This window comes from Loxodonta africana, unplaced genomic scaffold (assembly GCF_030014295.1).
Source record: "Loxodonta africana isolate mLoxAfr1 unplaced genomic scaffold, mLoxAfr1.hap2 scaffold_133, whole genome shotgun sequence".
NCBI classification, from domain to species: Eukaryota; Metazoa; Chordata; class Mammalia; order Proboscidea; family Elephantidae; genus Loxodonta; species Loxodonta africana.
This window is the reverse complement of record NW_026974891.1, coordinates 333,381-361,325: the sequence shown is the minus strand read 5'-3', so window position 1 is coordinate 361,325 and position 27,945 is coordinate 333,381. Positions and strand designations below refer to the sequence as shown.

At 43.7% G+C, this 27,945-nt stretch overlaps 1 protein-coding gene across 2 annotated transcripts; it reads right to left on the bottom strand.

The window, feature by feature from the left end:
* Positions 1 to 1,092: 1,092 nt before the first annotated feature.
* LOC135229196 (protein FAM170B-like) lies at positions 1,093 to 7,303 on the bottom strand. Of its 2 annotated transcripts, XM_064278935.1 has the most exons (3): positions 6,237 to 7,303; positions 4,309 to 5,369; positions 1,093 to 2,301 (listed from the first exon to the last, which is right to left on the bottom strand). In XM_064278935.1, the coding sequence occupies exons 2-3, from the start codon at positions 4,352 to 4,354 to the stop codon at positions 1,454 to 1,456; spliced, it is 894 nt and encodes a 297-aa protein (XP_064135005.1). In that variant the 5' UTR covers positions 4,355 to 5,369; positions 6,237 to 7,303; the 3' UTR covers positions 1,093 to 1,453. The 2 variants fall into 2 exon arrangements, with proteins under 2 accessions (XP_064135005.1, XP_064135006.1); XM_064278936.1 differs by lacking the exon at positions 6,237 to 7,303 and having other exon boundaries at positions 4,309 to 5,439.
* Positions 7,304 to 27,945: the final 20,642 nt, after the last annotated feature.

Sequence of the window (27,945 nt, the reverse complement as noted above, 5' to 3'; positions counted from 1 at the left end):
AAGGTAGCTTTTAAGAAGAAAGATGTTGATGAAAAGATTTCAGAAACCAGCACCTCCCCAGCCAGCCTCTCCCCAGCCTGGGAATACCAACCCCTCCCACCCTGATACCTCTGAGAATCTCTGATTTTTCGGTTTGGATCCTTAGGAGACTGCAGAATTTACCTGGTCTGAACACCTTGGTTCTTCTCTGCCTGTGACCCTCTCCCTCACAGGAGCTGTCTCTGTCACTCTGAGGAATACACACAGGACAGACTGTGGACGGAGGTGCCCATCCTAGAGGCCCTGCCCTCCATTCCTCTGCCCCTGGGGGGTTCCCTGTGATACTTGTGGTCTCATTTCCTAGAGAGATGGATACACCCCTGTCATGTCCAGGGCTTCCCCAGACTTGGGATTTGATGTCGCGACTGAGACTGGGGCTTTGTTGTCCACTGTTGAGTCTGGGCCTGAATCTGCCCCTTCCCACCATTACCTCTGATCACCTGTGTTCTCGCTGTTCTCCCTGGGTTTGAAGCCTTTCCTCTCCTTTGGTTCTTTCACCTCAGAGGGCCTTTTTCTTCCAGTTCTTTGACCTCGCGACAGGTCAGATTTGACCACAGGAAAACAAAAAAAAATTAGCAAGTTTGTTTGACATGTCAAGAACCGGAATGTACAGCTTGATTTAGGAGAAGAAAAAGTTCCAAAGCTCTACCCCTTCCCCTAGGACATGCTCTACAGGAAATATCCTGCAAGCCCTGGATCAACTCTTATCCAGAAATGGTTAACACCCAGGGGGATTTTTCTACACCACCTCCCACTTACATTCCCCTAATGTGGCAAAAAGGATGCATCCCAATCATAAACCCAAATTCACCCTAGGAGACCAGAAGACATGGCTTGGGTGAGTTCATTTTCCTTCAACCTGCCCTCCTCTCCTCCTACCAAGCCCTGCCTCTTTCTCTGCCTCTATACTGCTGGGAAGGGACCCAGAGTTGTTTGTTTAGGGCTTTATGTCCACTGCTCACCTGCAGACATGTTTCCCAACAGCCTGCCATCTCTCTGATTCCTTCTCCTCCAAAGAACTCAGTGACACCCCCTTCACTATCACGCCTCAGCAGGGCCCCCCCCAATCCTCCCAGGTCCCACTGAAATCCCCTTTCCCTTTCCCTATTTATGCTGCGCTCATCCTTAGGGTCCCAAGATCTCACCATCCAGATGAGGCCTGTCCTGTCCTCTCCTGGGCCAGGGGAGCCTCTGAGGGGACCTGGTGTCTGCGGTCAGGTATCTGGGGCTTCTTCCATCCAGATCCCCCTTAGGGCTGGAGTTCTCTGTGCGCTTGGGTTGGGAGGGTTGGGGTCACAGTGGAAGGAGGGTATGATCTTCCAGGGGAGCTGGGTTAAACAAACCTGAATGGAGGTCTCTCCTGAAGGGCCCACGTTTCCAGCCCAAAGGCCCTGCTCCTCCTAGTCCCGGGGTTCTAGCACGTCTTCAGGCGCTTTCCCCTCTGGCCTCGGTGGTGCGCCTGCGCCTTCTGCAGCCTGGTCTCCTGCCTCTGCAGCCTGTCCAGCTGGTGCCTCAGCCTCTTCAGTTCTTCTCTCTGCTTCTCCAGCTGTTCCTCGAGGCGCCTGCAGACTGCTGTCTTCTCCCTCACCTCCCTCTTCTTGGCGGCCATCAGGCAACGCCTGGCCAGCTGGTGGCAGCGTCTGGGCCTTCGCTGGACTGAGCGTGGCAGCCGCCTCTCCAGCAGCTCTTCAAAGAAGACCCGGCAGCTGAAGCCCTGAGTCACACCATGCTCCGCGTGGGCCACGAGGGCGTCACGGGACTCGAACACACGGCAGCAGGCCACGCAGCGGAAGCCGCACTCACGGGTCACCAGCCACTCCGGGGTGGTTGGGCGGGGTCTCTCCCCATGCTCCTCCCCTTGATCAGTGGGCTTCTGGGTACAGGTCTGAGGCCCCTCCTGCCAGGGCTCCAGGTTGCTGACCAGGGACTTAGTGTTGGCCAGACTGGGGGCAGAGCCGATGGTGCTCTCCTCAGAGAGCTCGGCCTCAAAGACCTGGGGCATCTTGCCCACGGGTGCAAAGGAGGTTTTGGTCTGCCAGGCGACCGCTACCCCCTTGACCGTGCGCACCTTGGTGAAATATGCGCACCTGACCCATCGCTTTCCTGGGGCAGCCCCGTAACTGGAGGAATGAGAGGTCTGCTCGGTGGAAGATAAAGGAGAAGAGTTCTCAGATTGTTTTGGAATCTTCCTGTGCCTGGAGCTTTGACTTTTTTCTTGGGATGTTGTTGACTCTTGGGCATTTTCCTCTTGGATAGAGACCTCTGAGAATAGAGAGTTAATTTACTTGAGCTTTCAGGGCCCTTATTCTCACCTGTGACCCCAAAGCTTTGGTCATAGGGACCCCTGGAGGCCTTTCCATCACCACATCCTCCACCTCTACAGACCCCATGGTTTCTTTCTTCTTCCCCAGAGACCCACCACCCTTTGGGGGCACTGCTGTGGAAGACAAAGTCTCCATTGTAAAGTGGCACTGTTTATGGTAGTTCATTTTTTAAGAAGTTATTTTTCTTTAATTCCACATTTATTGAATTCCAATGAATTTGTTCGTTTGGAACTTAGAAATGACCTCATTCCCATGAAGCTTCATAATAAATGTGTGACTTGATGTTTTGTATGTGGGTGATATTCTTAGTAAATTTGGAGGGTAAACACTCCAGAGCAATGGTCACCTCTTTTCATCCTCTTTTTACTGAAAGGCTTTTTATAGAGTTATACGTAAAACAGAAGAATGTGTATATTTAGTTATGATTCTTACATGTATAGCTCTTCCTTGCACCCTTCTTAACCCAGCCACAGTAAAAGATGAAAATTGTTTTTCTCAGAGTAGAAGCCCAGTCCTTAGTAGATGAAGTGAGGCAGAAAGAGATGGCCGTATCTGAGAACCTTGATGCGAGAACTTCAGATGGAGAACACACAGCCTTCTCCGCTGTGTATGTCTCAGTGGGTTGTCTGTGTCAACCTAAAGGTCTGTGTATGTTTCTGAATCTGTGGGAAGGACTGCAGAGTTCAGGATGCAGAAAGAGATGGAGCTAGGTCGGGTGCGTTGGATGGAGGGAAAGCTTTAGAGAGAGACAAGATTCAGAGAGGGAACATGCCAGCAGTTGGTTAGAAGGATACAGAGATCAAGGAGGGAGCAGAAAGCAGGGCTTAGCCACTGAAAGGCAGAATGGGGCAGCAACAAAGAAGACAAGGCGGGGGCAGACTAGTCGGAGAAAGAATGGATAACTAAGAATGATAGCAGAAACTGAGGTTAGCTATAGTTGGAATTTTAAAATTCTTTCCTGCTAGACTTGGAAAACATCATGCTAAATGGAATAAGTTAGTATTTGCCCTAAGTATAGGGCAAATACTGTACGATCTGACTTACATGAAATAAGCAAATATATAGAAAGCAAAGATTATTGGTCGTTGCCAGTTGTGGGCAGGGGGAAGGGGAAGTTTTTCCACTGGGGCATTGAGGTTATGTTAATGGTTGTAGAAAAGTTTGGAGAAGGATATTGAGAATGGTTACATGACTTGAAGAACGTAATGAGTATCACTGACTCATACATTAGAAATTATTCAGTTATGTTTTATGTATATTTTCAACACAATTAAAAAAATTAAACTTTGCAATTACAGGAGAAAAAAAAATGATCTATACTATAGGTGTCTTTACGTAGAAGAATTGTTAAACCCTTAGGTAAAGATGGTCAGGAGACCTTGAAGGAGAAGAGAAATCCCTAGAGCTAGAGGGGCAGGGCCTTCCTGGACCGTCTTCTGCCTGAGTCCAGGCTGAGGACTGTGGCAGCTTACATTGACTGGGAACTCTGAACGAACGTGTCGTACTGTGCTCCATCACACCACCCACTCCCAAAACCTCCTGATAAATTTGATATATTTTTTTAATTCGTGTGATATATTAATTCAGTCTCATGAAAAAATTAAGCACAAATCTCTGTAACCACCCTTCTACCTGGTTCTATACCCACTGCCCCACTTGCCCACCTGCGTTCTTTCCGCTAACAAAGCAGGAGAGTTCACAAATCTGACTTGTCTGCTACTGTTACGGAAAGCCCCTCAGATGACAGTAGAATTCTATACTTCGCTCACATAGTTATTCCTTCGTTTATTTATTCACAGTATAATTTCTTACTGTTTACTAATTGACAGGAAGTTTTTTCAGGTGAAAGCCTCGGTGATCCCTTGTGGTCCTTGTTTCCGGGGTGAATCAAACCCCTTGCTGCCCAGCACCCATCGCACAGACTGAATTTTTCTCCCACCCTTACCTCGGGCCTTAGAGAAAGGCCTCTTCCTCATGTATTGCCGCTCCATTCTGGCTGGGTGAAGATGAACCACGAAGGATGGTCACCGGCAAGATGTTTCTCCTCCTCCCACGTAGAGATGATGTCCCAAATTCTCACAAGTTGGGGACCTTGATTTAGGCAGAACCGTTTGTAATTTGGTATCCAAAGTCGCTCTCCCACAGGAGACCTCAGAGCCACAACCTCTCCAAAGAGCAGTTAGGATCTGAGTGAGCACCAAGGCTTCCAGTAACCCTTGTGTGACATCATCGCTGACATCGCTCAGTTCCGAGGGCCCAGTTTGAATCTAAACAGCGCACTAGGAAAAAATATGGCAACTGTTGTGGGAGAGGCTAGGAGGCTGGGAGGAGGGAAATTATATCTTAAAAATGAATTGCAATGTTCACTTAAAGAAGTCAATATCCAAGAGGAAGGAAACTGTGAGTTGAGGGAATAGAAGAGTATAATGAGTTGCTGTTTCTCCCAAACCTCTTCTCTGGCCTGAATCAAATCTCTCCAGCTCTAGAAACACAATGTCCACTCTGAACACCTCTCAGGCCTCCTTTGCCACTTAGGCTTCACACAGGCTGTTCCCTCTGACTAGTAGACGTTCTCTCCCTTCCTGTTGACTGGTTCCTCCTCCAAGGTACCCAGTCTGTGCTCCTGCTTTATGTATTCAGAGCACCTAGTAATCCTCCATCATAGCACTGAGTCATAGGAGGTGCTCATTTTCCAATTTTTGTCTTCCAAATGGGTTGTAAATAACTTGGGGACAAAGATGGTATCTGCCTTATTTTTGGCAGTCCCAGAAAGTGAGACAGAGCCCCACCCATAGGAGATACTCAATATATATCTATTGATTAAATAACAGAAGACTCTTCCAAAAGACTCACCCTTCGTAGCCATCTGTGCAGAATGGAGTTTTTGGTCTGTTGCCTGGAGGTACCATCACTCAGTGGTGGTGTCTAGGCCACTCTCTCTTGACCTCCTGACTCTAAACCCTGTGAAGCCTCTTGGCCTGTCCACATGCTTCTCCCTTGGAGCCACTAAAAAGGGTAGGATTACATCATCACAGAAAAGCACTGAGACTCCGGACGTCTATGGTAAACCTGCTTGGGAGGCTTAGGAGAGCCCTCGGGAAAGGTCCACTGTCCTCTGCTTGATCTCCTTTTTTGTCCAGGGGGCAATTAGGAAAGGAAGAAGCAAATTGTTGAAACATTTTAAGGCAGGGTTTGGGAAGTTGTGCTTGGTAGGTAGAGGAGAGCCTGAGGATTTGAAGGAAAATGAAAGATGTCAACATGGGAGCAGAGGGCTCGTTTTGTGTGACGACAGATGGTAGAATGTGGGCAAGTGGTTGGAAATATATAAAAAAGAAAATCTCCTAACCATCCACTCGTGTTTCAAAATTTAGGTCAAACATCACTTCGTGGTGGAAGCCTTTCCAACCCTACACCTGGTAGAATTTCCCACCCTGCTGCGTACTCTATTGTATTTAAGAAATGCTTCTGCCACAACTAGGGACAAACTTGATTGCATTTACATGTTGTGATGGATAGCAAAAATGGCCACATGTTCTAATATGTATGTATCCATACATATTATATGACTTACAGCTCCCTTTCTCAAGAGCAAGATTCTTCCTCCACTCCTTGAATTTGGACTGATCTATGATTGCTTTGGCCTTTGGGACAGTACAAAGACTAATAGAAGCAGAGACCAGATATAATTAGACACATCGTGGCTTGCTCTCTTACCAAAAACCAAACCCATCACTCTCAAGTATATTCTAACTCATAGTGACCCTGAAAGACAGAGTAGAACTGCCCCATAGGATTTCCAAGGCTGTCATCTTTACAGGAGGAGAGTGCCATGTCTTTCTTCCACAGAGCAGCTGGTGAGTACGAACTGATTACCTTTCCTTCAGCAGCTGAGCCCTTAACCACTGCACCACCAGGGCTCCTCCTTGCCCTCTTGCTGCTCTTCAAACACTGAGAATCCATGGGAACAGCCCAGGCCACCCTAATAAATGACAAGAGACCATTAGAGAGAGAATCCAGCTGAGAAGATTTCACACCCTCTGCCCGCCAGCTGACATGGTGGCTGATTCCAGATACATGAGGGAGCCCATCCGAGAGCGGCTGAGTCTGCCCCAGACCAGAAGAACCCCAAACTGCCAACCTGCAAAACTGTGAGCGAAGTAACTGCTTGTTCTTTTAAGGCACTTCATTTTTGGGTCATTTGTTATAGAGCAATTGATAACTGATCTGTTAACTGGGCTGTTTCTCTCACCAGACTGCAAGGAATCTTTTCTTAATCCTTTCTGTATCAGCAGTATCTGGCAGAGGGTTATTCCTGTAGTCATTAAAAAAAAAAATTTTTTTTTTTAAAAAGTAGAAATTTCTTCATTTACATCATTTAAAAGTTTCTGTCATTATGTTTTGATTTTGTTTTATAAATAAGATATGGCTGGATTTGCAAGTCTAAGCTGAGTGTACATGTTTTTTCCTTAGGTATTAATCCCTTTTTCTTGCTATTACTCATACATTTAGACATAATTCCCGTATTATACTTCATATTCACTGTTCTTTTTTTTTTTTTTATTCTGCCTTTCCTGTTTATTTTTTTATTGGAATGATAAAATTTCTCTTACTTTCCTTTTCCTTCTAGCTATTTGAAAGTTGTATTTTCAATTCCTATTCTTTCATAGTAAACATGAGATCTTTGAACATTTTAACATTTGGTATATTGTATCAAGTTCATATCTCAGTTCTCCTCTCAAACAGTAATTTTTTGCTAGCTGCCATTGAGGTGACTCCGACTAATGGTGAACTTAGGTACCACAGAACTAAAGGTTGCCAGGTCCTGTGTCATCCTCACAAGTGCCAGCAATTTAGATTCCATCATTATGGCTAATGTGCCAGTCCATGTCACCAAGGGTCTCCTACAGCCTTGTTGGCCTTCTTCTTCACCAACCATGATATTTTCCTCTAGGACTGATTAATCTCTCCTGATGACATGTCCAAAGCAAGTGAATTGGATAGTATTCTCTTGTGATCTGTAAGGGTTTAATTGTCCAATTTTCAGAAGTAAATCTCCAGGTCTTTCTTCCTAGTGTGTCTTAGTCTTGAAGCTCCACTGAAACCTGTCCACCATGGATAACCCTGTTGGTATTTAAAATACTGGTGGCCTAGCTTCCAGCATCATAGCAACATCCAAACCACCACAGTACAGCAAACTAAGAGACAGGCAGTGAGCTGAACAGCGTATTGTTGTTGTTAGGTGTCATCAGGTCAGTTCTAATTTATAGTGACCCTATATACAGCAGAACAAAACACTGGCCAGTCTTGTGCCATCCTCACACTTGTTATTATGCTAGAGCCCATTGTTGCAGCCACTGTGTCAATCCATCTCACTGAGGGTCTTCCTCTTTTTCACTTTCTACTTTACCAAGCATAATGTTCTTCTCCAGGGCCTGGTCTCCCCTGATAACATGTCCAAAGTGTGTGAGACAAACACTCACCATCTGTGCTTGTAAGGAATATTCTGGCTGTACTTCTTCCAAGACAGACTTGTTTGTTCTTCTGGCAGTCTGTGGTATACTCAATATTGTTCACCAACACCATAATTCAAAGGCAGCATTTCTTCTTCGGTTTCCCTTATTCATTGTCCAGCTTTCACATGCGTATGAGGTGTTTGAAAACGTCATGGCTTGTGGCAGGCACACCTTAGCCTTCAGAGTGACATCTGTGCTTCTCACCAGCTTAAAGAGTTCTTTTGCAGCAGATTTGCAATACATCATTTGATTCCTTGATTGCTGCTTCATGAGCGTGGACTGGGGAACTGAATAAAATGAGATCCTTGATAACTTCAATCTTTTCTCTGTTTATCATGATGTTGCTTATTGGTCCAGTTGTGAAGATTTTTGTTTTCTTTATGTTGAGGTGCAACCCATACTGAAGGTTGTAGTCTTTTTTATTCACCGCTAAGTGCTTCAGGTCCTCTTCACTTTTCACCAAGTTTGTGTTATCTGCATATCGTAGGTTGTTAATGAATCTTCCTCTAAACCTAATGCCACGTTCTTCTTCATATCGTGCAGCTTTTTGGATTATTTGCTCAGCATACAGATTGAATAAATGTGATGAAAGGATAGAACCCTGACACAAACTATTCCTGATTTTAAACCACATAGTACCCCTTGTTCTCTCTGAAGAACTGCCTCGTGGTCTATGTACAGGTTTCACATGAGCAAACTTAAGTGTTCTGGAATTTCTGTTCTTTGAAGTGTTACCCATAATTTGTTATGATTCACACAGTATAATGCCATTTCATAGTCAATAAAACACATGGAAACATCTTTCTGGTATTCTGGTATTCTCTGCTTTCAGCCCAGATCCATCAGACATCAGCAATGATATTCTTCATTCCATATCCTCTTCTGAATCTGACTTGAATTCCTGTTGCAACTTCTTTTTAATGATCTTCAGCAAAATTGTACTGGGTTTTGATATTAATGATATTGTTGATAGTTTCTGAATTTTGTTGAATCACTTTCTTTGGAATGTGCACAAACATGGATCTCTTCCAATCGGATGGCTAAATTATTCAGCCAGTGCTGCATCTGTTTGTTGAAACATCTCAATTGGTACCTGTCAGTTCTTGGAGTCTTGTTTTTTGCCAATGCCTTCAGTGAAGCTTGGACTTCTTCCTTCAGTACCATCAGTTCTTGATGATATGCTTCCTCCTGAAATGGTTGAACATCGACCCATGCTTTTGTGTGTGTGTGTGTGTGCAGTGACCCTGTGTATTCTTTCCATCTTATTTTGATGCTTCCTGTGTTGTTCAATATTTTGCCCGTACAAGTACAATCCTTCACTATTGCATGTCGAGGCTTGGATTTTTTCTTCAGTTCCTTTAGCTTGAGAGATGCCAAGCATGTTCTTCCCTTTTGTTTTTCTAACGCCAAGTCTTTGCACATGTCATTATCATACTTTGTCTTCTCAAGCCGCCCTTTGAAATCTTCTCTTCAGCTCTTCTACTTCATCATTTCTTTCATTACTTTACGTTCAAGAGCAAGTTTCAGAGTATCTCTGACATTCATATTGGTCTTTTCTTTCAGTATAAGGGCTGTATTTGAGGGTACCATCATTTTTATAACTTGCAAGTATCCTCTGTCAGGGCAGTTATTGACTGTAGCTGCACACCACCTAGTTCTTCTGGTTTCAGGCTGATGGAGTCCCTGGTTTATGTGGCCATTAAGGGAAGACCTGTTATTCAAGGAATTATACTTGGAGCAAAATTTGTACATTTATGTATAATTTAAAGCTTCTCCTTTAAAATTGCCTTTCCCTGAACAGAAAGCTCTCACCAGGTCATTATGAGAAATACTCTTTCAGTGTGAGGCAGAAAGAGATGTCCATATTTGAGAGTCCGATGGTACAAATCTCAGTAGCCAAGACACAACCACATCAACTGAGTGTGTGGGTGGGTTGTATATGTCAACATAAGGGTCTGTATTTTTCTGAGTATGAAGGTAGGATTGGCGAGTTAAGAAAGAAAGAGATGGAAGCGTCTTGGGAGTGGAGTGCAAGTTCCGTGACAGAAGTTGCAGCAGGGGATCTCTCAAGAGGGTTTTAGAGGCCAGTTAGAAACCTAGGAAGCAAAAGGAAATAGGGCCAGTGGAGGGCAGCACTGGAGTAGTGGTGGGGGGCAGCAAAATAATGGTAGTGGAGAGGGCAACAAAACTGCCCTGAAAGGAGTGGCAAATTAAAGATCCTAGACAAAATTCAGGTTAAGAAAGTAGGAATGTAAAAAAAATTCTATCCTATAGCTCTCTTTGCTGTGAGGGTTTTTTAGGCCCTTCGAGAGATGTGGGGAGAAGACACAGGAGGAGAAGGGGAGTTCCTGAATCTAGGGGAGGAGTCTGCAAGCCATCTTCTGCCCTCAATGATGTGGGCTCTGGGCTCCTTCAACTTCTCACTCCCAGAACCTCCTGAGATATTTTCTTAATTCTTCACATAGTACATTAATATCATGTCATTAGAAAATATAATAAAGTACGCTTCTCTCTAACCACCCTTTTCCCCATCCTATACTCTCTGCACTAGTTGTCCACTGGCTTCCTTCCTTTCCACCAGGTACAGATCTTAAACAGCAGAGTGCCTCGTCTGAATCTGTTCTGGAAAGCTCTCAAACTCCCAATGAATTCTGTAGCTTGATCCCTCACTTATTCGTACATTTCTTGTTGATATAAGAATTTGGTTAATTGTCCACCAAATGACAGGAAATGCTTTCTCAGGACGCTCCTCCTTATGACCTTATCCGTTCCCAATTCCTTCACCTTGTCCTATCATGGCTCTCTTTTCTGGTGGAAACCAGACCCTTTGTTCCGTAACACACATCAGTCTGGGACAATTTTTCCTCTCACCCTTATCTAGAGTCTTAGAGAAAGGCCTCTTCCTTCTGTATCACTGTTTCATCCTCTCTGGGTGAAGATGTCCAATCATAATGATGTTCTGAAGGATCTTTATCCCTTTTTCCAGTTCTTCATGATGCATGACCGTTTGGTGACTTGGGGACCCGGGTTTAGTCCGGAATTTCCGTGATAGAGTAGTTCCAGGTGCTCTCCCACAGGATCTCAGATCGACATCCTCACCAAAAGAGATCAGCATGAATGGCATGGCTTCCATAACCCTGTGTGACATCATTCCTGACATTGCTCAGTTCCATGGGCCCACTTTAAACAGAAACACAGCAAAAAGAAAAATATGAAACTGTTCAAGTAGGAGCTTGAATACTGCCAGTCCCAGACTGGGAAAAGGGGGCTTGGATATAAAAAAGGAATTGCAACTTTTCTCTGCACTCCATGTCATTCCTATCCCTTGGTGGGGAGAGAGAGAGTACATGGAATCGTTAAGTGTGACCAGCAGTTGATTTCTCCAAAACTTCTCATTTGACTCTCTTGGAATCATGTCTCTCCAGCCCTGGTCATACAATGTCCGCTCTGAACACCTATCAGGTCTCCTTAGCCTCTGAGGCTTCACACAGGCTCTTCCCTGTGACTAGAAGATTTTCTCTCCCATCCCATCTGATGGCCTACTCTCTGGTGAAGCATGGTGGTTAAGAGAACTGACCCCATTGGAACAGATTGGGCTTCTGAGCTCACCATAAAATGCTAAGACTCAGGAATTTGTGGTCAGCCAGAATGGGAGGTTTAGGAGTTGACTTGGGGAAAGTCCATGACCTCTGCATCTTTCAGGCTCTGCTTTCACTCTGGAGCCCATATAGAAAAGGAGGTGGTAAATGGAGACAGCATTTGAGGAAGCAATTAAGAACATTGGGGTGGTGATGACTTCTCAGAGGAAAATAAAAGTTTCAACAGGGAAATGCTAGGGTCTACTCTTGTATGACTCCAAACTATAAATAGGGACGAGTGGTTGGAAAACAGTAGAACAAAAGATGATCTGCATCTGGTCACAAATGTTTCAAATGCCTCAGTGGCTTCAGCCTGTCTCCTCAGACTTCTCTCTGGAGAAGACATGGGGCTTCCTGGACCCGGGCCTTTTTTCACGCCTTAACTATCCAATCATATTCTCAACTTGGTTCAGACATCACTTCCCTAAATATCCTCCTGGTAGATTTGTTCACTTCTTGTTCCCTACTCCATTGTACCTGCAAAACCCTTTACCACAGCATAAAACACAATTGCATTTACCTGTTGTGGTTGATGTAAGAAATGTCTACACATTTATCCTCTCTCTGTGCCCATGCCTTCTATGAGACTCTGGAGCGCCTTTCATTAGCAGCAGGAGTCTTTCTCCATCCCTCAGTTGGGGCTGACATTATTGTTTTGAACATTGGGATGGTAGAAAACCTGATAAAATGAGAGAGTTGGAAGACTTTACATTGAGACTTCCCTTTTGTTGCTCTTAAACCCTGAGAACTCATGGGAACATCCTCAGGCCAGCCTGCTAGATGATGGAAGACCAATGGAGGGAGGATCTAGCGGTTTCACTGACTTGATGTTATGAACTGGCTCCCAGCTACCTGGAAGCAAATTGTGGACACGTGAGGAAGCCGTGTTGTGAGCCACTGAGGCTGGCCCAGATCAGAAGAGCTCCAAACTGACAACTTGAAAAATTGTGAGCTGGTAAATTATTGCTCTTTTAAGACACGAGAATTTGGGGTCATTTGTTACAGAGCAATACGTGACTGATACAACTGTTAACTTGGCTGTTTCTCTCACCAGGCATTGAGGGAAATTCTCTGAGTCATTTCATCATCAAGAGCAACTGCCATAGGGTCTCACATGTAGCTGTTATAGTGTAAATGTTTGCTGACTTCATGGATGAATGAATAATATGAATTGTAAGTGTGAATCAGCACAAATTCATGTGTGCAAGAAAACTTGATATTTCTTTAAATAAACTGAATTCCAACTCAGAGCTCTCGGCTTACAAAATTGGGGTAAAATTTTAACCTTACTTCTTTGTAGGGGTATGTTTGGTGTTGGTTTATTTTCTGGGTACCCCGGGGTCCAAAGAAGGACCACGGTTTGAAGATCTTTAACACACCCATCGCCTCAGCGTATGTGGGTGATCTCTCTAGAATCATTGTCTCTGCTGCTTCCATTCCCAGATGGAGCATGAGAACCTTGGCAGGGCTGGGAACACCATAACGTGGTTTGTCTACTTGTGTGCCTGCATTTCCCTTTGAGGTGCTGCCACCTAGCCCAGGGCATTATCAAGAAGCAGGCCTCACCCCTTCCCAATGTGTAGGTCTCTGCTGTCTGACTCCCACTCTTCCCCTGGGTTCCAGTTCACTCAGTGTGATTACTCCAATGAGCTGAGACTCTTAAAACAGACTCTTCAGAGTCTCGAAGTTTCAGGGCTTTAACTCTGTGAGTCCAATTACCTCTTTGAAATGAGGTAGGGAAGGTTGAAAAACATAGGAAGATTTTATTTTGAATTTAATGTTTCAATAAAATTTCTTGCCATGCATTTTCAAATGGTTCTGCCTAACAATTCCCTCTGTCCTCTTCCAAGATGCAGGACGATGAGGAGGGAATGTTTGCTGTGTCATAATCTCCAGAAGGATGCAAAGTGCACATGGGGTCCATTCCCCCCGATGCTCACACTTGAGCACCACACCCACATGGAAATCTTTGCAAGTGTTACTGAGTCCTTCACACATCCACAGTGAACAACTTTCAGATTCTCATAAGCAGGAATTATTTGTGTCCATTACTTGTGTCCTAAGACGAGGAACTCCTTGGAGACCCTACTGTGTCCTACAGGGTCGCTGTGAGTCGGAATCGACTCCATGGCATCGGGTTTTGTTTTTGCTTTTTGTGGGGGTGGTTGATGTCAGCTGCAGGAGAGTGTTTAAAAAAATGTTGACAACGTAGCAGGTAAAACCAACCAAATGAAACTGAAATGAAATGTCTTTTTTCACACTTACTGACCTCACAGTTCCTTCAAAGTGTTTACTTTCCACTGGGTTCAGAGGCAAGAGGGAACTCTTCATGAGAGAGACACAGCTTGGGACACCTCCAAAATTATACGTCTCCCTCCTGATGTTAGGTAACATTACATACTGTTTGGCTGGTTTATCATCTGACTGCTCCACAAAAATAGAAGGCCCATGCAGGCAGGACCTTGTCTGCTGTGTTGGTCAGAGTATCCTAGTTCCTGGCACATAAGAAGCTTCCAAAAATGATATGTCTGATTGTATGAGTGGGTGGGTTTTTATAAAAGCCATGGAAGTGCTCTGTTTATGTAGTTACAATAGTGAAAACTGACATAAGGAAATGGAGACTAGTTTTGTGTGATTAGAAATGGAGACCAGTTTTGTATAATGAGAACAGAACTTGTTAATGAAGAGATAAAAAAATAAGATGTATTAATAGAATGTACCCCCTTCACTTTGGCTGGAGAGAGAGATGGTAAAATTGGGTTGTTTTTGCCTTCTGATTTATAGTTTCTGTATATTTAATTGAAATGTTAGTCTTTTGGGGGTCACAAATATTTCTATTGAGATATAATTCACCGGCCATAACATTGCCTTTTATAATGTGCACAATTCTGTGGTTTCTAGTATATGGACAGAGTTGTGCAACAATCACCACTGTCTAGCTTCAGGATATTTTCAGTACCCTGTAAATAAACGCCCTACATATTAGTAGTCATCTCATTACTCCTTTCCTCCAAGACGTAGCAACTGCTAATCTACTTTCTGTCTGTGTTGGTTTGTCTGTTCTGGGTATTTCATGTAAATGGAATCATGCACCATGCGGTCATTTCTGTTTGGCTTCTTTCACTTAGCATAACGTTCTCAAGGTTTGTCCATATTGTGCCATGTATTAGTACCTGATGCCTTTTAATGGCTGAGTAATATTCCATTTTACGAGTATAGCACAGTTTATCTGTCAATTCATGACTTTTGGATTCTCTCCACATTTTGGCTATTTATAAATAATTCTGCTATGAAAATTCTTTTGTAAGTTATTATGTGAACGTGCTTCAGTTGTCCTGGATGCATATACCTAGGAATGGAATTGCTATGTTGCATGTTAACTCTATGTTTACCTTTCTGAGCAAGTACCTAACTGTTTTCCAAAGCGATTGGATCATGTTACATGTCCACCAGCAATGTATGAGGGTTCCAGTTTCTCCACATCCTCACCACTTGTGTTGTCCATCCTGTTGATTTGAGCCATCTTAGTGGTTTTGAAATAATAGTGAGTTTTGGTTTTGATTCTCATTTCCCTAATGACTAATGAGGTTGAGCTTCTTTTCATGTGATTATTGACCATTTCTATACCTTCTTTGGAGAAATGTCAATTCAAATCCTTAGCCTACGAATTTTTCTTCAGATTTTTGCCTGTATTTTTGCTTTCTTCATATAGTTTTTCATATGCCAAACATCTATGTCTGTATCTTACCAGTTTGAGTCTTCACAGCTTTGGGATTTTTAGATAATCTTTCTCTTTTACCAACAAAAAGCAAAACAAAATCTCTCATAGTTTCTTCTGAAATTTGTATGGTGGCATATTTTACTTTTAAATATGCGATCCTTTTGGAATTTTGTTTCCTGCAAGCTATGAGAAAAAGGATGAAAATATTTTTACAGGTGATCTAAATGATTACCAAATTGCTGCAAGCACTCCTTTTTGCCTTTTTGCATAAGCCATATCTTAACTGCATTTTCCATATTCCATGTAGAAAAGCATTTTTAAAGAAGGAGGCCCGCCATTCCCAGCCATTTCATTTTAAGGTTTTGCTTTGCTGCAATAGAAATCCCTTCTATACCTCCTCTACACACCTGTTCGCCAATAAAAATTTTGTGTGAGTAGGACTCCTGTGAATTTATAAGATGAAGTTGAATTTTATAACTGGTTCCATGTGGTGCAGCCCAGCAGAAGGACAGACAGAAGGAGAAGCTCCAGAGGGAACAGAAGCTATAAGAACATGAGCCTCTAGAGATTTGCTGCTGCATTTCACAGAAAGCTCTAGACTTTTCTTTATAAGCTTATCATTATATATGGCCATCACCTTAGAACAGACAAGAATAGTGCTTTTTAAGTGAGGCATTCAGGACAGAACTGGAGAAAAATGTAGAACAAAATCCTAATTAAAAAAAAAAAAAAAACAGAATTCTAGCTTGACAGAGACTGGAGAAACCCTGAGAATATGACCCCCAGACATCCTTTTAGCTCAATAATGAAGTCACTCCTGAGGTTCACCCTTAACCAAAGATTAGACAGGCCCATAAATCAAAATGAGACTCCTGGGGCATACCAGCCCAGGAAGAAGGACTAGAAGGCAGGAGAGGACAGGAAAGCTGGTAATAGGGGACCCAAGGTCAAGAAGAGAGAGTGTTGACATGTCTTAGAGTTGGTAACCAATGTCTTAAAACAATATATGTCCTAACTGTTTAATGAGAAGCTACTTTGCTCTGTAAACCTTCATCTAAAGAACAATTAAAAACAAAAGTTAGGCATTCAGAAGGAGGGTGTTCATTCCTTAGCGGATGGTTAGACTTATGTGTTTCGGTGAACATATGTACCCATTTCTACTGGGTATGTATCTAGAAGTAGAATTGCTGGGTCATAGAATATATGGATGTTCACAGCTTTAGTAGATATGGCCAAAGCATTTTTAAAGTGGTTGTACCAAATTACACTTTCACTAGCAGTAGATTAGAATTCCAGTTGCTCCGTGTTCTACGAAATAGTTGGTATTTCCATTTTTTTTTTTTATTTTAGCCATTCCGGTGTGCAGGGTTAGGATCACATTGTGAGTTTTTATTAGAATTCCTCTGATAACTGATGTAGTCCCTTTCCATATGTATGTTGGCCATACAGAAATCTTTTATAGAGCGTTCAAGTATTGTCTTTCTATTGAATTCTCTTTTTTTTTTCTTTATGAATCATCCTTTGTATATTCTAGAACCAAGTTTGTAGTAGGATGTATGTATTGCAAATAACTTCTGGTTCCACATGAATTCTCCCTTGTAGCTTGTCATGAACTTTCAAATTAAAAAGCATGCCTTTTACAAAAACAGGCAAATGTATAGAGACGAAAGTTTATAGGGGTTCCCAGGGGCAGGAGGGAGGGAATAAAGAGGTGCTATTGCATATTTTTTTTTTTTATTGCATATGGAAACTGAGTTTCTGTTTACAGTGATGGAAAAATCACACAGATTAAGGGTAGGGTTGCACAGCCAATTAATGTAATTCCTGTCAATAATGTGTACACCTGTACAACTCGTTCACTTGGCAAAGGTTGTGTGTTATATTTACATCAACAACAAAAATGTGTAGCTGCTGAGGCAAAATGATAGTACTGAATTGATGAGATGTATTTTTTACTCTTCTCTATTTTCTCATTTGTTTTTATAAGAAGTTACTGTTAAAATCAAAGATAATAAAACGTTTGCATGATGAAAGTGGATAGCAATGTCTATTCCACTCATTGTGTCCCTCTGAAGTTTAAATGAGGAACTACATGCCACTAGCAGACGCCCAGCCTTACTTAGCACTCAGGAAATATTCATTTCTCCTACCCCTCTGGCTCACAGTCTTCTCCCCTTCTTTATTTGCTCTTTTCTGTTTCCAACTGGTTGCATGTGACCACCAGGCTTCCTGACTCCATCATTCTGCTTTCCATACCAATGTTATTGTAACCTTGGGATCTTGGGCAGTGGTGAAAGTTACTCACTGTCCCTGCCATTAGGAAGGGGACAAGGCAGTGCAGGTGGGAGGGGCAGTGGGGAAATTCGGCCTAGAGAAAGGACAGACCACCTTCCAGGAACCACACTGGCCTTCAGAGAGCTTTGTTGGCTGAGGTTCACCCGGCCAGCTTGTAGGCGTCAGGGTGCCCTAGGGCTCGGTGTTTAGTCCTCTCTCTCTATTGCCACCCTCTGTCTGGAATGCCTCAGTGTGTCCACAGCCATCGGTCTGTAGCTGAGGTCGTGAGATTTACGCCTTCAGCCATTTCAACTCCTCCTGGGTCCAGACTTATACTCAAATAGAAGCTTAAATCTCTGTATCGGCCTCTTCATGTATAAAATGTGCATTATAATGGTACATTCCTCATAGGGCTATCATACAGAACAAATATCTTAGGAAAGGAGAAGCCCTTACAAGAATCCTGGCACCAGTGCATGTACTCAGTAAGTGTTAGCTGTTAGTATTATTACCTGACATCTCCATGTGGATATCTAACAGCTATTCCATGTTATCAAGGCCACGAAACAATTTGGTCCCAACTCCATTCCACACTTATCAATGAATTTCCCAAGGCTTCAGTGATGGGAGTCTGTGTGTTTTTCCACACAACGGACATGGTTACGAAAGGTTGGCCAGGGCCTTCATAATAAAAATAATAAGCTGGTCCAAATTTCATATGAGTGGCCATTGAGACAAGCTACAATCAACTAATGCGAAAAAAAAAAATAGAACCACTCTCAACTGCTCATGCTAGTATTCTCAGTCCAGAATATCTGGTGAGGGCACTATTATGGACTGAATTGTATAACCCCAAAAGGCATATTGAAATCTTAACCACCGTACCCGTAAATGTGACCTGATTTGGATATAGGGGATTTTAAAATTATATTAATGAGGCCATACCAGTGTAGGGTAGGTCCTAAACCTAGTCCCTTCTGAGTTATAAAAACAGCAGAATAGACACAGCCACACTCAGTGGGAGAGGAAGACAGACAACGGAGCAGATGCATCTACAAGACCAGGAACACAAAGGGTGGCTGGAAGCTGCTAGAAGCTGGAGTAGACATGAGCCGTGCCCTGAATTCAGGCAGGTAGCCTCCTGAACTGCGAGAGAATAAATTTTTATTCTCTAAAACCACCCAACTGTGTTATTTTTTTTTTTTTTCTTACGGCAGCACTAGGTAACTAACACACATACCTGTGCTTATAAATCCAGCCCAGTGTAAAATAGTGCTCTCCCCTCCGTGGTCTAGCCCACCTGGATCCCGCTGTTTCCCTGTCAGTGTCCTCTGCTTTCACTGAGAGCTATGACAGAGTTGTCTTGATGCCGCTGCAGAGACATTCACTTTATTTTTTACTTTGTATTTATGATTAACTAATATTAATTCTAATATTTTCTATGGTTTTTAAATTTTTCTGTGGAGACATTCCTATAATCTATGAATAATAAGAGTTATACGTTTTTCTTTTTGTACTCCCGTGTTAAATATTTAATAGAAATAATGAGAGAAAGCATCCTTATTTTATTGCTAATTAATATTAAAGAGAATGTCCCATATTTCACCAAGAACTATCATGCGAGTTGTAGTTTTCCACATTCGGGAACTCCTTTTCTGTTCCATGTTTGCTCAGAGTTCTTATGTCTCAGTGTGGTTGGATTTTATCACTGCCTTTTCACCGTCTCTTGAGGTGAACCTATGTCTTTTCTTCCTTAACCTACACATGTGGTGAATTAAATTATTAAACCTTTAATGTTCACTCAAGCTTGCATCCTTTAAATAAACCCCTTTGATCATGGGGTATTACATGCTTTATACCTTGCTGGATTTCTTTGCCAGCATTTTATGTAGGTTTTTGCATCTCAGTTGCTTAGTGTGCTTGTCCTGTAACTCTTCTTATACCTTCCTTTTCTAATTTGGTATCAATATTAAAGTGGCCTTAGGGAACAAGTTGGGAAGCATCTCATAGTTTTCTCTTCTTTATTGACTGTGTACAAGATTGAAATGATCTGTTTTTTGCGTGTTTGCTGGAACCTGCCTAAAAGTGATCTACCAAACCCAAAACCGGTTGGCCATCGAGTTGATTCCATCTTTGTAGGGAGATCTTGAACTACTGACCCATTTTGTGTAGTGATTAAAGGCCCCTTCTGATGCTACTTTACTTAGACAAATTTCCACTGCATGTTTTAGGCTTTTAGGATTTCATCTTTAAATATCATGTGGTTATCACTGTTTTCCACCTGATCCAGGTCAATTAATCCCAGATTTTCCATTTTCCTGAAGTGAGAGTGTGTATCTACTCCTGGTACCAATTCCCTTATCTAAGACTTATTTGCAAAGAAAGATACAACCCAGCCTCCTTGAGTCCATAATGTGAGGTTACAGTCTCATATTATGTGATTTTTTTGTAGTTGTTTTTTTGTTTTGTTATTTTTTTCTTTTACGTATTCTGTAATTGTTTTTTTTTCCTTAAATTTTTTTATTTACTTTTTTTTTCTTTTTTCATTTCACACCTATCTAGCAGTTTTAAGAAACCTGGTGGAGTAGTGGTTAAAAGCTACAGCTGGTAGCTAAAAGGTTGGCAGTTCAAGTCCACCGGGCGCTCCTTGGAAACCCTATAGGGCAGTTCTACTCCCGCCCTTTATGGTTCCTATGAGTTGGAATGGATTAGATGACAACAAGTTATTGGTTCTCGTGGTTTTAAGGTTGTGCATTTCAGGTTCAGGTCTATAATCTAGCTGAGAACCGACTTCGGGTTCAGTGCGGTGAGGTGCCCAGTTGCATCTGTGCATCAAGAGAAGGCGCCTCAAGAACTAGGGGAGGGGGCAGCAGGGATGCTCAGAGAGGAGCACCTGGGGGAGGGGCGAGGTCCCGGGCAGCCCTGCCACAAGCTGGCGGGGAGCAGGAAAGAGCTGGCTTCAGGAGCCTTTTGTGACAGTGCCAGCCCACCCAGCCCCACCTGGACCTCAGACCCACCAGTCTGGCAGGTCCCAACAGAACTAGGGGAAGCATAAGGCCATAGAGGGCAAGACCCAGGGTACACACTTGAGCCTGATCACAGCGCATATGATGGGATAGGAGGGCAGAGGAGGCATATGAGGACTTGGGTCCAGGCAGTGGACACAGAAGGGTGGGAACTTGTGGTTAGCGTGAGGATCCGAATGTGGAGGCCTTCTTGATGCACTTCCCGGAGGAGAAGGTGAAGCCACAGAAGCCACACTGCCTGGCACCCACCCCATCCCCCTCAGAGGGCCCCAGACTGGACTCACCGCCTGCGCTGCCCTAGGAGAGCTCCCCAAGTGTGGTACTCTTAGTTTGAGGAGCAAGAGGAATTTATTTCCTCTGCTCTTATTATGGGTGTGAGCGGACTCTTGTCTGCACAGACTAAAGACGAATTATCAAAATGAGCTCCAGACTCCAGATTTGACTTAGATATCATACATTAAAACAGAGAAATACAACTTTAGCAATAAGTGCCTGCCTGGAGCCCAAGTTGCATTAAAAAAAAAAAAAAAAAAACCTGAACAAGATCCCAGAGGGAGTGAATGATAAGAGGCTCCTTCTTTTGCCACCCTCCTGTGGTCCCAAGCTTTCTCTTTTCCTACCTCAAGACTGTATCAACTGCTCTGAAAATTTAGAATAAAGATCCCAGGAATATCACTGCTCCCACCCCGTGAGGATTTCCCCAGTGCTGGGTTAGACTAAGACAGAATCCTCCTGAGGCTTCCGGGGCCTGTGTACTGGTTCAGAGCCAGTTCATTTTTTCTGCAATTGGGCATGACCCCAGGACATGACCCTGAGAGCGCTGACACTTGCAGAAGCCAATGACCCTTTCACTGAGTTTCTCTCTGTCTTGGTCTCAGGATCAGTCAGGACAGCTTGTCACCTCAGGAGGGTTTCTGTTGAAGGACACCTAAGCAGCACTATGGCTTTGTCCTTCACACCCTGCAAACCTGCCTCCTCTGAGCGGGGTGAGAAGCTACAGAAACACTGAAATCTTTGAAACTAGCAGAAGCCACAGCCCATGGTACTGGGAGAAAAATGGGAGGGAGAGAGAGGTGAAAAGGTATAAAGGCCCAGCTGTGAAGGTGACCAGCGGCCAGGATGTCCTGAAGCCGCAAAGCTGACCGAAGCTGAATGGCCTCAAACCTGCTGCTCCTGAGCCCATCTTTTCTTTCAATGGAAAAAGCCTTTCCCTGCTCTTATGTGACTGGGCTGGAAGGGCCTTTGACGTATAACATGAAGCAGCCTCCAGATCCTGTTGGGGCAAGTGATGGTCAAGGAGGCTCTGCCCAATCCCACCCTGCCCTTCCCACTTGTCAGAGGACCAGGAATTTCAGTCTTCCAGCTCCTGGGCTGATCTAGTGACTTGAAACAGGATTTCACTGGACCTCGAAACTTTGAAAGATGGGAAATACTGCCTGGGTCCTGGTCTCATTACAGAACTTACATACGGGATAAGAAGAGGAGTTGGGAATTGACACCGGACATCTTAGCAAAGGTTTCTGTTTGTTTAGGAGGGAAGAGGTAAAAAAGAAGGCAGTGTCTACTACGTCCTTTGCCATGTGTGTCAGGAAATCCTCACGAAGAGCCTCTCAGGTAAGGAGTGATGGGAAATGCCTTGGTTTACTCTTAAACTTTGCCCTTGAGGCATTTTCTTTATGGAGGCATGTAAAATGTTGTCCATTCAAGGAAACACTCTAATTCTTATGTAGACTTTGTTTGTTGACAAGGATTTATTGCCATAGCAAGGGTTCTGGAAATGGGTTTAATATGCTGTGGGATTGCTTTTGAAAGTTTGGAAAAGGCAGCGGCCCACATTCTATGAAATCGAAATACCAGACCTACTGTGTCAGGTGTTAGAAGAGGGAATAAAAGCCTCCAATATGTGGGCATGTCTGAGTTAGTCTTCTATAAGACCATTTCTTGGAGGTCCTGAAGGACACCCATTTCACTAAAAGAATAAGGAATGTAGAGCTGAGGGGAGTACCAGCAACATGGAGCTTACCAATATGTACCTTTGCAGGGGGTCCCTGGACGCCGCAAACAGTTAAGTGTTCTATACTAGCTGAAAGTTTGGTGGTTTGAACCTACTCAAAAGCACCTCAGAAGACAGTCCTGACGATCTGCTTTTAAAGGATCACAGCCTTGAAAACCCTATTGAACACTTCTACTATGCCCACATGGGGTGGTCATGAGTCAGAAAGGACTCGATGACAGCTAACAAGAACAATTCTCTATAGGCTCAGGTTTTAGTGGAGGCTGGGCAGCCTAGTAGCAATGTAAATCATGGTATCCCAGCTGAACAGAGGCCAGGTGGGAGTACTTAACTGTCAGAAACAAGTTGTGTGTAGATTACCATAAAGGTCAGTAGCTCAGAGTATTAGTTATCCATTGGTGCATAACAAATCCCCAAACTTATCAGGTGTGAGATAAATGGAAAAATATTAAACCCATTCTGATGAATTTGGAACTAGACAAAAATTTTGGTATCACTCAACATAGTTTTTAGGTGAAGGAATAAACTAGAAAATTTAAATAACTAGTACAAGTATTAAAAGATATTTAAAATAATGATGATATAATTATATACCTGCATAAAAGACAAATGCATCAAAATCAATGGTTTCTCTCCAGTATAGAATAAGGGTCTAAAATTGGCAAGGGTGGGAAGGGCAGACCGTTCTCTTTCCCCTACTACTTGACTGTACCACACTGTGTCCAAAAGTGTAAAATATTTAGCAAAACATTGTTTTAACCAGAGCAGCAAAGGACCTCTATGAGGGAAGACAATGTATTAAAGTACATAAAATGAAACCTGAATATATGCAAAAATATGCCATATTTTCAAATGGAACGTCTTGTCAATTAAATGGAGGTCCCTAAAACTAATATATAAGTGGAATGCATTTCTAGCCGGAATATTAAGATAGTTGTTTTGAACTGTATACAGTAATCATATGCTACAAATAGTACAGTAGATAACAAAGAATATTCCTGTTGTTACGAGACTTGGAGACGATTTTTGACTCAAAGCGATCCCATCTGACTGCCCCATAGGGTTTTCTAGGTCGTAATCATTACGGGAGCAGAACACCAGGTCTTTCTCCCTTGGAGCCACCTGGTGGGTCCGACCTGCCAAACTTTCTTTGGATTAGCAGTTGAGCACTTAATCGCTGCAAAACCAGGGCGGTTTTACCAAAGTAAAACATGAAAAAGCAGGATAGTAACAGGTGTCTATCTCTTCGGGTAACAGAACAAATTGATATTATATAGCATAGAAGCTGACAAGTAGACCAATGAAACAGAAAATCTGTTAAGAAGTCACAATAACTTACAAAGGTAGCATTTCAAGAAAATTATATTTATTTAATAAATGGTGCTGACTCAAGTGATTGTTCTGGGGGTCAAACTTGCAAAAATGTGATACACAAATGATAGATTTGGAAAATCATGTGAAATGGAGAGGACAAGGCTTAATAACAATTTCCATTTTACACAGAAGGATAAAAGTTAAGCACTTGAACAATGAGCAGTGAATTCAAACAGTTCATTCAGAGCAAATCCACATGCCCAGTAAACATAGCCCAAGTTAAGAAAATATCAAACTGCCAGTGAAACTGGCAGAATTGGAAAATCAGCACCACCTATGGCTGGCTGGGCTGTGGAGAGAAGGATACCCTGAGACGTGGCTGGAAAGGTGCATTATGGCAGCCTCTAGGGGAGAGACATGGCCGTGGCTCTGTACTTTTAACATTCTTTGAATTGGAAATCTCACTCTGTGGAGTCTATTCCACAGAAACAAATCCTATATTATAGAAAGGATAGTTATTATTAATATGACCAAACTTTGTCCATTGATGGTGGAATGATAGAGAACTTATGGTAAAGCTACATCATCAATAAAACAGGGAGTCCTTAGAATGAAAAAGAGTTGTAGTAGTTGAGTGGGAGAAATCTCTATGAAGTATTATGGAAGTATTACTGAAACAATCAAGGTGCAGAGAAGTGTATATAAAATGAGCACATCTGGGTTAAACAATATCAATTGTTTGAATATGCTTGAATACCTGTTGATGTTTATGTGTGTGTATAAATGATAAGATGAGGATACATGTATGTCTGTGTGTGCTTGTTTAAGCAAGGATAGGAGAGACGACTTACTACATTGTTAACCTGAATTACCTTGGATTCACTTGTGGGAAAGAACAGGAGGAGGAGAATTAGAACATGCAGGAAGACTGGACTTAAAAAGCATGGATGATAATGCTTCCGTATTAGTAGTGTTATGTATGGACGAATAAATCTGTCTTAAGCAGAGAAAGCCAGAATATTCCTTAGAAGTAAGGATGGCTTTGGACATCTTATCAAGAGGGACCAGTCCCTGGAAAAGGACATCATGCTTGGTAAAGCAGAGGTCCAGGGAAAAAGAGGAAGACCCTCAATGAGATTGATACAGTGGCTGCAACAGTGTGCTTAAATATAGCAACGATTATTAGGATTGCAATGACGGGGCCGAGTTTTGTTCTGTGGTGCCTAGGGGTCACCGTGGGTCAGAACTGACTTGATAGCTTCTAACAACAACATGTAGAAGTCCAGATAAAGTGTACTGAGTTGATACCATCTATTTAAATTATTCATGTAAATTAAAGACCCCAAAATATAGTCGTTAGTGCCATATCTAATGACTTACAGAGAATCAAGGTAGCATGTCAAGTGAAAGAAGGGGCGAGAGCAATGTGGGTAGAGTGAGACGAAGTCTCCATAACAGCAAACATCCCAGCAGATGTACTTGTGTACCTGTGACTGTGTATATGTGTCCCAGCAGAGAGGTGTGGGGAAGGATACACATGTGTCTATTAACATTGGATACCTTGGGGGAGTGGGAGCAAATTACATATGAGGGTGGGACCCTGATGGAACTTTTTTGTCATACAAATCTGTAATCTTGGCAAATGTAATAAAAAACAATTTCAGAACTTTGGAAATTGATAAACATCATAGATACATGTATATTTTAATGTGTTTCATTAGATATTTTAAATAGGTGAAAATTTTCTATAATGACAGACAAAAGATTTTAATCACTGGAAGGAGAGCACACCACAGACAGTAATAATGAGATCCAGTGCATATCTTCTTGTTCTTGGAACCAATGAGCTCTTCTGGTCTCTGTAACTGGAAATGACCAAAAATAATTTTGGGAACTCAGTAGAATTAACCAATACTATCTCTCTATGACATGTCTACAGCTAAATGTGGAAGGCTGGACACCATGTGCGATTCACTAGGTAACTCATGACGCTCCAGAAAATTCTCTTTCCTGGATGTGCTGGTACCACCTCCTCCCTGCCTTGACCCACTGTATAACCCACCTTTGTGCATTCGAGGCCCTTTGAGGTCTGAGCCTAGAGCATAAAAGAGGACATCAACTGGGAAGATAGCTTTTAAGAAGAAAGACGTTGATCAAAAGATTTCAGAAAGCAGCACCTCCCCAGCCAGCCTCTCCCCAGCCTGGGAATGCCAGCCCCTCCCACCCTGATACCTCTGAGAATCTCTGATTTTTTGTTTTGGATCCTTAGGAGACTGCAGGATTTACCTGGCCTGAACACCTTGGCTCTTCTCTGCCTGTGGCCCTCTCCCTCACAGGAGCTGTCTCTGTCACTCTGAGGCATACACACAGGACAGCCTGTGGATGGAGGTGCCCATCCTAGAGGCCCTGCCCTCCTTTCCTCTGCCCTCTGTGGTCTCATCTCCCAGAGAGATGGATGCATCCCTGTCATGTCCAGGGCTTCCCCACACCTAGCATTTGATGTTGTGACTGAGACTTGGTCTTTTTTGTCCACTGTTGAGTCTGGGCCTGAATTTGCCTCTTCCATCCATACCTCTGGTCAAATGTGTTCTCGCTGTTCTCCCCAGGTTCAGAAGCCTCTCCTCTCTTTTGCTTCTTTCACCTCAGAGGGCCTTTTTCTTCCAGTTCTTTGACCTCGGGACAGGTCAGATTTCACCACAGGGGGGAAAAAAAAAAATTAACAAGATTTATTGACGTGTCAAGAACCAGAATGCATAGCTTTATTTAAAGGAGAAGAAAAAGTTCCAAAGCTCTACCTCTTACCCGAGGACATACTCTACAAGAAATACCCTACAAGCGCTGGATCAACTCTTATCCAGAAATGGTTAACACCCAGGGGGATTTTTCTACACCATCTCCCAGTTACATTCCCCTAATGAGGCAACAACAATGCATCCTAATCAGAACCCCAAATTCACCCTAGGAGACCAGAAGACATGGCTGGGGTGAATTCATTTTCCTTCACCGGGCCCTCCTCTCCTCCTGCCAAGCCCTACCTCTTTCTCTGCCTGTATGCTGCTGGGAAGGGACCCAGAGTCCTTGGTTTAGGGCTTTATGCCCACTGCTCACCTGCAGGCAGGTTTCCTGACACCCTGCCATCTCTCTGATTCCTTCTCCTCCAAAGAACTCAGTGATACCCCCTTCACCATCACACCTCAACAGGGTCCCCCTTAGCCTCCCAAGTCCCACTGAAATCCCATTTCCCTTTCCCTACTTATGCTGTGCTCATCCCTAGGGTCCCAAGATCTCACCATCAAGATGAGGCCTGTCCTGTCCTCTTCTGGGCCAGGGGAGCCTCTGAGGGGACCTAGTATCTGTGGTCAGCTATCTGGGGCTTCTTCCATCCAGATCCCCCTCAGGGCTGGAGCTCTTTGTGCCCTTGGGGTGGAAGGCTGGTGGTCAGAGGGGAAGGAGGGTAGGATCTTCCAGGGGAGCTGGGTTAAACGAACCTGAATGGAGGTCTCTCCTGAAGGGCCCGTGTTTCCAGCCCAAAGGCCCTGCTCCTCCTAGTCCCAGGGTGCTAGCAGGTCTTTAGGCGCTTCCCCCTCTGGCCTTGGTGCTGTGCCTTCTGCGGCCTGGCCTGCCTCTGCAGCCTGTCCAGCTGGTGCCTCAGCCTCTTCAGTTCTTCTCTCTGCTTCTCCAGCTGCTCCTCCAGGCGCCTGCAGACCGCTCTCTTCTCCCTCACCTCCCTCTTCTTGGAGGCCATCAGGTAACGCCTGGCCAGCTGGTGGCAGCGTTGGGGCCTGCGCTGGACTGAGCTTGGCAGCCGCCTCTCCAGCAGCTCTTCAAAGAAGACCCCGCAACTGAAGCCCTGGCTCACAGCATGCGCCGCGTGCGCAACCAGGGCCTCCCGGGACTCGAACACGTGACAGCAGGCCACGCAGCGGAAGCCGTGCTCACGGGTCACCAGCCACTCCAGGGTGGCTGCGCAGGGTCTCTCCCCATGCTCCTCCTCTTGGTCGGTGGGCTCCTGGGTATAGGTCTGGGGCTCCTCCTGCCAGGGCTCCAGGTTGCTGACCAGGGACTCAGTGTTGGTCAGTCTG